This window comes from Aspergillus bombycis (assembly GCF_001792695.1).
Source record: "Aspergillus bombycis strain NRRL26010 chromosome Unknown contig00013, whole genome shotgun sequence".
Lineage (NCBI taxonomy): Eukaryota > Fungi > Ascomycota > Eurotiomycetes > Eurotiales > Aspergillaceae > Aspergillus > Aspergillus bombycis.
Window position 1 is genome coordinate 278,487 of NW_019170015.1, and position 13,096 is coordinate 291,582.

Here is a 13,096-nt window from a genome sequence, read left to right on the forward strand (position 1 = left end):
TGTAGATCCGTATCTATCCAATGGAAGCTGGTACGCTTTGATGTACTAGATAGCAAAACACAGTGGTACGTCCGGATGTGCATGAGGCTGTAAAGCCTCGGAATATAATCCCTGTCTAATGAGGCACCACTGCCGCCTGGCTATCAGGCCTACAAGCCTGGGGAGACTTTACGAGCTATATAAGGAGGGAGAAACCGTCCTGTTGTGCATGCTGAAGGGCCTGCCATTTTCCATTCTGATTTCTTGGGCTTACATAATATCCATTATCTTTTCGTCGAAATGTCTACACCTCAAAGGCTTAATTCTCCCAATAATGAGCAAGTACGCAAACTACTACCCCTTTTTGAGGCTTCTTGAAGATCCACTAACTTAACTCAGAGAACGATCCAACTGCCTGTCGATCCTGAACGTGGCATAGGACTTGCTACAGTCGTTTATGCTCGCAATGGCCATATAGAACATCAAAGTCGGCACTTCCAAGACGATCGCATATTCCCTGCAGACATGGTTGCCAGTAGGAACGAACGCCAGGACACTGAAGGCCAGGATTGTATATGCCACCTTCCCCAACCTTAAACAAGCAACTGACAACAGACTAGCAACAGATATCAACAGCGAATGCTCACTGTTTGACGATGGGGAGTCACAGGAACAGGCAGAGAAGGGTTGTCATTGTTACCGGGACACTGAGGTCGATGAGTCCTCTTCTGTCTTCAATGGAGATGTGGTTAATGGCATGAAACCCGCAAGTGTTCGGAAGCATCATATGCATGGTGGCTCGGTCAAGCGAAACAGTAGATTGGTCAATGGCGATCTTGATAGGCAGTCCTTTCTTGCCTTTTTCTGTCGCGATTAAAAGAGTGGCTTTCATATAGCCCCTTCGGTACTTTGTGAGCCGTTTGTGTCTCTTTCACCATTGAATATCAAAGTGTCAAGCACTGGACTGGGTAGCATGTCGCATATGGGATTATCATGCTTAAGATATCATCTGTCAGTCGTAGCGACGTACCGTGGATATAATGGATATATGACGGAAATATACTATTACTACCGTAGACATGGATACACTGTGTATGGAAATCAATTATACGGTCAATCTATGAGTATACATAGGCTGTCGCATGTAAGAAAGGAAAAGGCGACAGAATTAGTTACTACTAATAGAGAGCAGAATTTTCGATCAGGTAAGGATAGTTACGCACCTCTTGTTCAAACCGGTGTGACGAGAGACCCCACCGTAAGCATTAGCGATAATACCGTATCAAGTGTATGATTGCTGCTGTTGTGGCACTCCACAGCTACAGTCTTTAGCATGGCAGCCTTCGATATTATCTCGTTCATACACCAAAATCATAAATAACACCCCTCAAAGGCGCGAAGTGCGGCTGCCAACTTGATAGCGTGACTTGTGGTAAATAGTTCCTTGGGTTTTGTGGGAAGGAACATACATTAGGGTTCAAAACGGCGATACAATGAAGTACTCCATGAAACTATGCGCCATTTGTCTTGCCTGTTCTTTTAAGATGCCATAACCACCAAACAGTTAGCATAAATGTCACATCCTCCCGTAAACATCTTTTTTAAAGACGCTTTACCCTTGTATAATTCCCTAGCCGTTGTGCAATTCACCACTATGTATTTATTATGCGGTGCTGAACTTCGCAATTTACCAGATAGTGAAGACGACGCCGACAGTGACAACATAGGGCTTGGCGAGTATCCGCCGGCAGTACTACCTGTAAAGGGCTTGTCCGTTTAATCCCGGAACTAATATGATCCAAGGCTAGAATATACAATAAGGATGACTTGCATACCGGAGACGACACCAAACATAGCTCGTTTATCGACATTACCCGGGCCTTACCTACCTTTACCGTTGGAGGTAACATACACATGGGACCACCTGAAGCTTCACGACCGATCTGGTGGCTATGGCGTATACAAAGCCAGAGGTCCGTTTTATCTTGTACACAGAAGCTCACTACAGGAAATGTTGTAACCGAATACAAATGCGCACTTGGACCACTCAGGTCAAGGACTATAATTGCTCAGTGAGGCCGGAAGACCTAGGGACAGAGTGATCATACTTCAAAGTCGACATAGGTCTGTTAATTTGACGATCCGATCAATGTGGAATGCTTAGATGAGAGTCATCCACTCGGATCAAGATCTAGAACTGCAGCACTTACGGCGCCAATGCGTGAAATATAAACACTGGGCCCGGGTGAGCGAAAACGTGGCGGTGGGTCTTGTGGCGGATAAGTCATATCATAGGGTTCTAAGGAACGCCACCACGCGCCTCAGTGAACTTCAGGGTTCTATACCGCCGTAGCTACATATGTAGTGGCAAGTTTGCACGTCATATCTTGAAGGTAGGATTTTGGGCCAGGATATGATGTCTACAAGTGTAGCGTAGGTGCAGAGACCCCAGAAATTGTGCACGTAAACCCGAGTATGGCGGACAACGAAGCGATGACAAGAGCCCAAGCGAGAATAGCTGTTTCAGCTTTGCAACACTAATGATCCTAGGTTGTTAACCTCATACGGATATACGGAGATTGATCGCGGGATTTAACTGCCGTGATTCGATTATCAAGACCAGGACCCACAACCTTCTGCCGTTATTCTGCAAACCGTCAGCATCGCCAAGCTGCTTATGTGCTGATTGATAATGCACAGTTGCTCCACTCTCATTTCCATATCCGTGGTCAAAGTGGATCTTGAAGAATGCCTCTAAACCTCATTCAGCAGAAAATCTCGAGTACCTGAGGGCATTCCTCCCGGCTAAACGAAACGAGATGGAAAGGGTTGAGTGGGATCTATCCATCGCAATCAACATCGTGGATCCGAAAACTCTTACCCGAAAGCAGTCTTTGAGTAATAAAAATTGCGGCTGACCGATCCACACCGGTGGTTCCACGCCACTGAGCGTCATATATAAAACGGTCTATAGTATCTTCAGGGTGGAAGCAGTTCTTATCCCTTGGTATTTTGACAACCGTGTCCATCTTTCAACATGAGGTTCCTTCGCACAGGGGCTTTGGCAGCCTCGCTTTCCGCGGTCGCCGCCTTGAAGAACAACAGCTACGACTATATCGTTGTCGGTGGTGGTCCGTCTGGTATCATCACAGCAGAGAGATTCGCCGAAGCGGGCAAGAATGTCCTTCTACTGGAACGTGGTGTCGGTCCCACTGTCAGCACTGGCAATAATGAAACGCTCAGCTGGAACCGTACCTTGACCCCCGTCGATCTTCCTGGACTGTCGGCCGATATTGGAAACCTGGACGTCTGGAATCAGTACATCTGTACCGACACCGATGGGCAAGCCGCTTGCGTGTTGGGTGGTGGTGTCACCCTCAATTACATGGTTTTCGTCCACCCCCCGGAGCGCGATTTCGACGACAAGTGGCCCCAGGGATGGAAATGGGAGGATGTCAAGGCGGCGTCCGAGCGTTTGTACCAACGCAACCCCGGAACGATTCAGCCTTCTGCCGATGGCAAGCGTTACGACCAAGGTCTTTACAAAGTGCTCTCCAAGTTCTTCAACAACCTGGGCTGGAAGTCAGTCGACATGATTGCAGCTCCCAATGAGAAGCACCAAATCTACAGTTACCCGGCCTGGAATATCGTGGATCAGAAGCGTGCTGGTCCTGTTCGTACCTATCTGCCTTTGGCCAAGGATCTCGACAACTTCACCCTCCGCCTCCACTCTAAGGTCAACCGTCTCGTGAGATCCGGCAGTGAAGTGACTGGCGTCGAAGTTGTGGACTCCGTTACTGGACAAACTGAAGTGGTTACCCTTGCGCCCCATGGTCGTGTGGTTTTGGCAGCTGGAGCGCTCTCCACCCCCCGACTGCTCTTTAACTCCGGTATCGGGCCCAAGAAGCAGATCGAAACGGCCAAGAAGAGTGGTGTCACTGTTCCTCCGCAAGAGGAATGGATCGACCTCCCTGTCGGTGTCGGACTCAAGGATCACCCCATCTTCAGCATCAGTGTAGACACCGGTGCTGATTTTGGTCTTGTTGACTACGACGGCGTCCTCAATGGCTCCGACACTACTGACATCAATCTGTATCGCCAGAACAGCGGAGTTCTTACTCAGGGCAAGCACCGCATGATCTTCTTCACTTCGAACCAGGTCAACGGACATACCCGGTACTACCAGGGATCTTGCGCACCCGCCGATGAGGGCATTCTGGCAATCACTGCCTACATGACCCATGGTCTGACCTCTTCCGGCGTCCTCGGCCTGGACGACAAGGGCAACACCGTGTTCGAGAAGTCTCCCTACATGCAAACTGCTGATGACTGGACTGCCGCAAAGCTGTTCGTCGATCAGTTGTTGTACGACATCACTGACCCATCCACTGGCTTCAAGCTGCAGGGCAACACTAACACCTCTGCGATCCTCTCGTCGCCGTCTATGGGTGTCCACTACGTCGGCACGGCCAAGATGGGTACCGACGACGGACGCAAGAACGGCACATCCGTGGTCGACACCAACACCAAGGTGTATGGCATGGACAACCTGGTAAGTTGCAACTTAATATCTCCATGTGGACGTTTTGCTAACTGTTGTAGTACGTTGTTGACGGCAGTATGCACCCTGACCTCCCCACGGGTAACATTCAGGCCACCATCATGGTTGCTGCCGAGCAAGCTGCTGCCAAGATCCTTGCCCAGCATTAAGCAGTGCTTACCATGGAATCATTCTCTGGCTAGTGGAAGTACCTTTTGACTCCAGAGGGCTATAGACAACTTTTATCTCCAGGAAGATGTCACTGATTAGCCAATCCTCTGTGTAACAATAGAACCCAAATAGAGCATTTTCCTTTCCTGTACATAATTCTGTCTCCGAAAAGATATCAAAATTTCATGTCTGAATGCCTCTTGTGTGTCGACTATGATACTAGGGCTAGCATAGTAACAATCATCTATTAATGCCTCTAGTATACGTCCCTGGTTTTGAAGGTCCCTACTCTCCGACATTCTTGCACGTCATTTTTGCGTCTACCCAGAACCACAACCCATCCATATCTAGCTTTGGGAATGATTCCCCATCGCCAAGCTTTCCTCCTACTCGAATCACACCAGCTTTACCGGATATGTCAACCTGTACAGATCTCCATTCATTATTTTCGCTGCCTACCAATCCATTCTCCCGCCAGTCATTAGACCCGGGTATTGGCGGCATCACAATATCAAGATTCATCGGAATATAGCTCGTGGAAATGGGAAAGAGAGGTCTAGATATCAATGGGATTGGCTGTAAATCCAAGGAAACAAATGGTTGTTCCGGACTGTCGGGTAGTGAGACCTTGATCTGACGGTATGGTGGATTGGGGGAATCGGACGGAACGAATTCGAAATTGGCCAGCTGAAGCAGATATATGCAGTGAGTTCCAAGGGGAAAAAAAAGAATTTCGGTCTCCGAGACATTGGAGATTGGGGGTGCTCACGGTCTTTGGTATATTCCAATTCCTCCGGCCTGTGTTTTGAATTAGCACTTTCATGTACACGATCAGTACAGGGGGATACGGTTCGCACCGTTGTAAACCGAGTCTAGTGAAGACACATATATTCTGGTAATTCTGTATCTCTTCACCGACTTTTCGTGGCGAGGGTCTTGGAATACTCCTGGAGCCCATAGGAGTTCGTCATATGGCCCTATAACAGCAAGAAACGTCAAATTTCTACCCCTACCGACAAGATAGCTAAGAGCATTGCCTACCAACAGGAGACTCCAGGTACCGAACTATCATGCACAAACAGAAGCCTCCTTCGAATTTGCCACTCGCTTCAGGATCTGAGAATGGCGCAGAGGCCTCCAGATCACCATATGAGCCCTGTGGCAGGCCATATGGCCAGTTGGCTCTAGCGATGGAGAAAAATACTTGTGCACGTATATTACGCCATGGAGACGGAACTGGCTCGAAGTCCAGCCTTGTTTGACTTTTGTCCATGACCGTGTCAATGCAGGTGAAAATTTGCCGCGGCGTATGGAAGGAACAACAGGTATATATAGTAATCTTGAGGCACTAATTTGAGCTTATCCTGACGTTCGAATCGATTTGTGGCGATCTAGACTAAGCAACAAGATTGTGGGACCGCTTAGCGGCCCGAAGATGCTAGCCTATTTTGCTATGTGTGAGCAATATATCGAGATGTAACGTGGTATTTTCCACTATCTGGCTGTAGAATACCACTCCGAGGAGTGTGTCTTCAGTTATGTGCCTACCCCTAAACGTACCAACGAGTGACGTGTCCAGATCTATTGGGTTGAACCGTTACACCCGAGGTTCTGCAAGGGGTGTGGATACTTGTTCCAAATCGGGTTACACAACTTGCTAGCCTGTCGAACATATCATTTAAGGCTTTCGATCGAACGAGAGATTGGGGTGGTGTTACCACTTCCAATGTGTGAAGAAGAGGCGTACGGTTGCTGGTCGCCTGACAACAGATGCTTTGGATACACCGACTTTTGAATGGAGTTTTACGCCACTATATCTCATGCGTTAAGAGTTCTGAGGAGACGGTATTAACGGACATAAAATCCTCGAGGTGGGTAGAATCACCTGATTGCTAGAGCTTACACTGTCAAAATATTACCGCCAGGTACGGGGCTCGCAAAATCACCAGTATTAAACGTAGTAAGTTCGTCACGATAAACAACGCGAAAAGCTTATTGAGGATAGGAAATAAGCTTTCCGACATATCCTTAGCATGCCTGAATATAGATATGGCTTGCAGTCCTGAAACAACCCGGGTCCGTACCAGTTTTAGCCTGTCTACTAGGTGCTACCTGCATTATATGAATCTTGGGACAGCTAAGCCACCTGCCAACGTGGACGAGCTTTGATTCTTTGCATAACCTCTATGTAAAATATCTAAATCGCCTATCTTCGTCGACCCTGTATACTTACTAGCCTCAAAGGATACCTGCCTCTCCATCACTCCAACTCCAACCTCAACGCATCGTACTGCACATAAAGTGCATCGGGCAGTAATGCAGTCTCCGTACTAGATGCATTGAACGGCAAACTCAAGACAAACTCATTCCTGCCTTGCAGGAGACTCTTCACCGGAAACACAAACTTCTGCTCTATATTCTGGCAGGATACACCACTGCGCACTCCACATGATCCACTGCGCCAGTACGGAATTGCCCATGTAGACTCAAACTGTCCGTTTACATTCACCGTCCATGGAAGGTTACTGTACTTCCCCTCGACGGGCGTCCACTTCGAGTTCCCGTTCGCAGTCTTCGCGCCTGCGATCTGCACGGTGAACGTTGCCGTGCTCGTGTCACGGAGCTGGTCTGCGGTTAGGTCGAACGTCACTGTCCAGTTATTGACATTGTCGTAGTACGGTGTCGTGCGGAGGTGGTTTCCCTGGGAGGGGAAGAATGCCCAGTGGATGTAATTGAGGTCTTGAGACGGGTCGCTCTCTCCGACGTGGAAGTTGATTCCGTCAGGGAAGTCAGCTGGGTAGTCGTATTTGCCCCAGTATATGCGGTATTGTTCTGGCTGTAGCGGCTTGGAAGTATCCGGCGCGTAGCCATGAAGATACTCCCCAGCTGACTTATCCGGCACACCGATACGCCAGATCTCTTTACCTGCGCTTTCCTCTTGCCAGATGAACCTGTGTTCTTGTGACTGCGATTTGGAAACTTTGACGTGGTCTTGGATAAACCACCCGAAGATCTCGTCTGCATAGATGGTTACCCTGTACGCCCCTTCTACTACACGGGGAATGCGAAAACTTCCGGACTTGTCGATCTCCGCCCAGTACTGCAGAGACTTCGTGTCGAAGACATTCAACTGGAAGTCCTGTGCATCCTCGGATAGCACAATGATGGGCCTTTTGGCACCTTCCGGCAGCGACACCTTCCCCTTGAAGGTTGTCCTGCCAGACGACGGCGCGAAATTGGGAATGTGATTCGAGATACTGTCGTAGAACTCCGCGTTCCATTCCGGATCAGCGTACTTCGCAGCATCGGCCCTCAACTCGGCGATTGTCGTCTCCGCATCTCCGCGGTTGAAGTAGTAGAACTGAGGTCCCCATGTGCGGTCAAACCCATGCGTGAGGTTTGGCATGGGTGCTCCATAGTGGCCGGAGACCAGATAATTATACACAATGCCATCGACAACAAGGTCAGAATGCAGCGGGCCTCCGTAGTACGTCTCCACAGTGTTATGAACTAGCCAAGCACCGAACGTGCTTCCATCAGAACTGGCCGAGCCGTCGCCGAACATGCCATGGACATCGTGGTTGCGCCAGCTCTCTGCCAAGCTATATTTGGTAAAGTAATCAGAGTACTCAGAGACATAGGGGTCATCGGTAATGTTCCCCATGTAGGTGGTGGCATCCTGGACCACCAAACCACCATCGTAAGTGCTATCCAGCGGCAGTGGCCCAGAATTTCCGTCACTGGTGGAGAAGTGCGTCCAAAGGTCCGTGTTTGGTCGGAAGAGTGTGCGCAGTTCTCCAAGGCTCCGCAGAAAAGGCGTCGTCTCGTTGAAGTACGTGACTCGGGAAAACGCATGTAAGCCTGTCTCTTCGCCCCGAAGGAAGAACCACTGTGAGAGTGTCTGGTTGGTTGACTCATATGTAGCGGTCATATAGATTCCGCCATATGCTGTGCCGGTCGAATCCGTGCCGTTGATGAGCTCCAGGTGAGCGCCGCTACCAGGCGTCCAGAAGCCCGACGGGACGCATGAGCAATCTAGGTATGGACCCTTTCCGGTGTTGCCGTCTACCGGCCCAAGCAGATCCTGGTTGTCTAATTGGACGTCAACGATGTGACCACTGGATTTGGCCAAAGAGATGGCGAGGCGGTCATTCGCGAGGTTGAGGTGGGTAGAGTTCTCGGATGTTGTTAGAAGTGCCGTGGAATGGCTGGCGAGACAAGCTAGGAAGGCCAGCGCCTTCCGTGAGGGTAGGAACATTTATGCTTGATATTGAGCAATAGAATAAAGGCCAACCTTTGCCTGCTACTCGGTCATTGTCCAGAGTTCGCGTATTTTGGGTCATTTTAAAGGGTGGCAATCAAGTCAGTTTCGGGTGTTGGATCCACACACCGAGGGCCGTGTATACGGGGTAGCTCACTCCGTACATCACTCTCCAACATGCGGGGGAAATATGTGGAGGTGGAGATACACCGAATGGTGCGATCCTTGAATGTTTTATATATATTTCCTCTCCCATTTGTGGAATATTCTTAGCCAAGCCGCCGTTCGGTATTGGATCACCCGAGATTACTTGAACTGTACTAACTGACTTGGTTGACTATCTGTACAGCTGGAACTGCTAATCTAGTGACCAGACTGGTCGTACCATAGTTAATTAAGACATAGGTCGTGCTTCCTAGCCCACGTGGCATCTTGACTGTATGAACTCGACAAATGATGAGTAACCCCCCAGCCTTACCCTACTAGGGCAGTCTCCGGCGGACCAAGATAACTATCTAACCCCCCGTCCAGTGCAAGAACAATCTTCTCTAAGTATACCTCTGGCGAATTCACTCTCCATTGAAGTGTATGCGGGCCCTGTTCAAGAGCTGCAATCTCAACATCCCTCGTCCAAACATGGTCCGCCACTACCTCGGCCCATCCAGGGGGCGTATCTCCGGCCTCTTCAGGCTCACCCAGCAGTCTCGTGAAGGTCGCCTCTTGGCCATCGACCGATAAGGAGAATTCCATAGGTAGGTTCGGATCCGTGTCTAAAGCACCATTGACGTATACAGTCGCATTGAATGAGTCAGTCGAATTGAAGAGATAGAAATCGTACTCAGCCCACGCAGCTTTTGTGTCTTCTTCGGACTCTCGAGCTTTCATGTACGGCCGGAGCGCGATGGATCCGGAGCGAGATCGCGATCCTAGATACTTGATTTGTTTGAAAGATACAGCATCCGGTGAGGAGCGCTGCAAATGCGGGCCTTCGATTGAGACGAAGCCGCCTGACTCAGGGAACCCATTGAAGTCGGGTGGCACACGGTGGTTGCGGATGGGGATGTGGATCAGATCAAAATACTGCGGAGACGGTTCCCATTCTACGCGCAGCTGAATTGTCTCTGTAAAGTTGCTTGGCACAGCGGTCCAGTCAACGTAGACTTCCAGCCGTTCCTCCGGGTGTTCTTTCGAGAGCGCCCCTGATGTCTTCGAGAGATGGACCCACGAGTAGTGAGTTGAGATAGACCATTCGACGGGCTTGCGACGATCCCCACGGTGGAAGAGCTCAATGAGGCGCGATTTTGGACCATACGGATCCATAATCGGGAGCACGGGTGAAAAGCCTTCGTCAGTTGGTAGGGAGGGATTGATAGACCCGCAGATCCGACCCTGACGGTATGCACTAAGCGACTGCTCGACAAAGATGCCCAGGTTACCGAAGGCGTAGTCGAAGTCCTGACGAAGCTGCACGTATGATGGATTTGCGACGACGTCGCGGGACGATGGACGCCAGTCTGCCACACCCATATCAAACTTGGGGGTCGACATGATTCCCTTCCATTTGCCGTCTGCCAGGCTGTCATACTCCAGGGTCAGGTCGTAATCTTCCTCGAAATACTTGAGGACCTGTTCTGCGACCAAATTGGCCGAGTTGCGGCGTTCAAAGCTGCATTGGCGGTTTTTGCCCTGGCCAAGGATCGTCTGGTAGTAATTGAACCCCGCCATCGCGGGGTAGGTTAGGAGATGATAGCAAGAGTCGCGGCGTTCCCTGGGTAAGGACTGTTGGATTTCTTGTACCTTTTGGGCAAGCGCTCTCCACTGATCGAGCACATGTTCTGCCTCTCAGAAGTTGAGGATGGAGTATGTTGTTGGTTCCAGCATTTCAAACTTGCGTAGACCGGCTAGATGGCTATATTCCATCAAAGCCGATGCAATTTGGTCTGCATACTTCTGACCAAAGTCTCGCGCAGCCAAAGCCTTGGGGTATAAGGGAATGGTGTCGAAATCAAACTGGGACGTATTCCATGCAAGGTTGAGGGAGAATGAGAGAGGAACTTCCATGGGTTTGATGTCACCCACATTGATGACCCAGACTCTGTCGGCTCCACGCTCATATGCTTGTGAGAGCTCTTTGTATATTTTGGGCTATAGAACTTAGTTGAAAGTTGGGTTGAATGGGGCGTCATGCCACTAACCAGATTGTTGTTGTTCTGCCATTTCCAGCTCTTGGGTCTACCCACATACTCAAAGTGATAGTAAAGCTGCGGGCATGGTTAGAAGCCGCAGATTATGAGTGACCGAGAGTGACCTACACCAATACCACCAGGCCTCTGTCGCTCCTCCTCTGTTGGCAGCCGTTGGATATTACCCCAATTATCATCGGCGAATATCAATGTCACATCGTCGGGAGGAACCAGACCAGCTGTGTAATAAGTCATAACCTCTTTGTAGACGGTCCATGCCTGAAGAGAGGTCTTGTTTCCATGGTACTTGGCAAGGAGATCTCTTTGGGTGCTAAACACATCCCGCAGCACGGCGATAGGGTCATCCGCTTCGATGGGGCTATCATTTTCTCCACGCATGCCTAATGTAAAGTACGTCTCATTATCTCCCGCACGTCTAACACCTTCTTCCATGAACTTAACGACATTCACTTTGTTGTTTACCCAGTCCCATGCGCCCTGCGTGGGGTCCTTCGTCCACTCATTCGAAGCACGTTGCATTGGTTCGTGGTGACTAGTTGAGACAATAATCCCGTAATCATCTGCAAGCTGCTGATTCCGCAGGTCATCCGTGAAGAAGATTCTTCCAGGAGTGGGAATAAAGGATCCCCACATAGCAGGCCACAGAAAGTTGGCTTTAAGACGGACTAGCAGATCGAAAACGTGTTCGTAGAACTCAGCATTGAAGATATAGCCATTGACATTGCTATGATTTGCCCACCAGCCCGTCAAAGCGGGTGCTTCATCGTTGATGAAGATACCGCGGTACCTAACGCTAGGCTCGCCGTGTGTTGTAGTTTTGTTGAGGGCATAGATGTTGTTGTGCTTTGTGACAGCAACATCGGCCCACCAATGGAGGCTAGTGTTTGGTCAGGCTTTGCAAATTGATGAGCTGAGAATATAACTCACGGGGATTTTCCAATCTGCTCTGAGAGCGTATAGATCCCGAACATAGTACCTCTCTTGTCACTACCAACGATTACGAGACCATATTTGAACCCGGGTAGAGGGCTATGGATGAGAACCGTGCGGAAGGTCTCCCATTTACCACGGATATCATCAACATTGATCTTCCCTTCCTCTTCAAGTCGAGATACCAATAGCGAGTCGACCGTCGCAGCGATAATAACTAAACCATAAGTAGAGGACTCCGTGTGGGGAACAGATACCATTTCATCCTAAATAAGCACCCGACGCTTGATATCAGTCACTTCTTCCAAGTCACTGGCTAAACTGTCCGCTGCAATTTTGACTCCGACAGAATCGCCTGCATCTCGCAATACTGCAGCATTGCCGAGCTCAATTGATCCAGCGATAGTGTTCGAATGCAACTATTTTCTCTTCCAAGAGCGCCAATGCCAGTCCATGTAACAAAAGGATGACTAGTAAGTAGTAAATCCTCATTCTGCAGTCTAGTCAAGTTTTCCCACGGATATGGGATCAAGCCCTGCTCAAATCTAGTCGTCCATTGACCCCAGCAAAGTTAGCTCCGCGAGGAAGACCACTGGTATAACTAGACCCGGTCATATAGGGCTATAAGCAGATAACCCGGTGCCCCCACACTTTCACACGGACAACATGCCGAGACTTGGTTCGTGGAAAATGTTCTCGAATCCCTGTATGCCGCTTAGCTAATTCGGAGCTATGGCAAGACCCTGCAGTTGAGTCTGTTATTCGTCCGCTTAGTACAAACTGAACTATAATCAAACGTCACCATCTACGTTGCAACGCCGCGCTGCTTGGCTTTGCGTAAGATACGGGGTTCCAAGATATTTCCCCACCCACTGACTAGAACCTCGCAACCGATCTTACCCGAAGTTGCACGCTGCCCTGATATCTTTAGCGGATTGCTTGCGGGTCAGATACTGCTCGCTTGCTTGGCTGTCGGCTATTCAGTAGTTACCGATGGAGCCACCACGACTT

General features: G+C 49.6%; 4 protein-coding genes across 4 annotated transcripts; 2 read left to right on the forward strand and 2 right to left on the reverse strand.

The window, feature by feature from the left end:
* Positions 1-279: 279 nt before the first annotated feature.
* On the forward strand, positions 280-856 carry ABOM_003018 (uncharacterized protein; the record flags this gene model as incomplete). Its single annotated transcript, XM_022530148.1, has 3 exons — positions 280-321; positions 379-550; positions 600-856. 3 exons carry the CDS (start codon positions 280-282, stop codon positions 854-856), a joined length of 471 nt encoding a protein of 156 aa, XP_022392550.1.
* A 2,160-nt stretch (positions 857-3,016) lies between these two features.
* On the forward strand, positions 3,017-4,689 carry ABOM_003019 (putative cellobiose dehydrogenase; the record flags this gene model as incomplete). Its single annotated transcript, XM_022530149.1, has 2 exons — positions 3,017-4,531; positions 4,582-4,689. 2 exons carry the CDS (start codon positions 3,017-3,019, stop codon positions 4,687-4,689), a joined length of 1,623 nt encoding a protein of 540 aa, XP_022392549.1.
* Positions 4,690-6,950: 2,261 nt separating this feature from the next.
* Positions 6,951-8,948, reverse strand: ABOM_003020 (rhamnogalacturonate lyase B; the record flags this gene model as incomplete). Its single annotated transcript, XM_022530150.1, has 1 exon — positions 6,951-8,948. One exon carries the CDS (start codon positions 8,946-8,948, stop codon positions 6,951-6,953), a length of 1,998 nt encoding a protein of 665 aa, XP_022392487.1.
* Positions 8,949-9,425: 477 nt separating this feature from the next.
* On the reverse strand, positions 9,426-12,345 carry ABOM_003021 (uncharacterized protein; the record flags this gene model as incomplete). The annotated part of the gene is made up of 5 exons (XM_022530151.1): positions 9,426-10,786; positions 10,850-11,096; positions 11,147-11,212; positions 11,264-12,032; positions 12,083-12,345. The coding sequence occupies 5 exons, from the start codon at positions 12,343-12,345 to the stop codon at positions 9,426-9,428; spliced, it is 2,706 nt and encodes a 901-aa protein (XP_022392548.1).
* Positions 12,346-13,096: the final 751 nt, after the last annotated feature.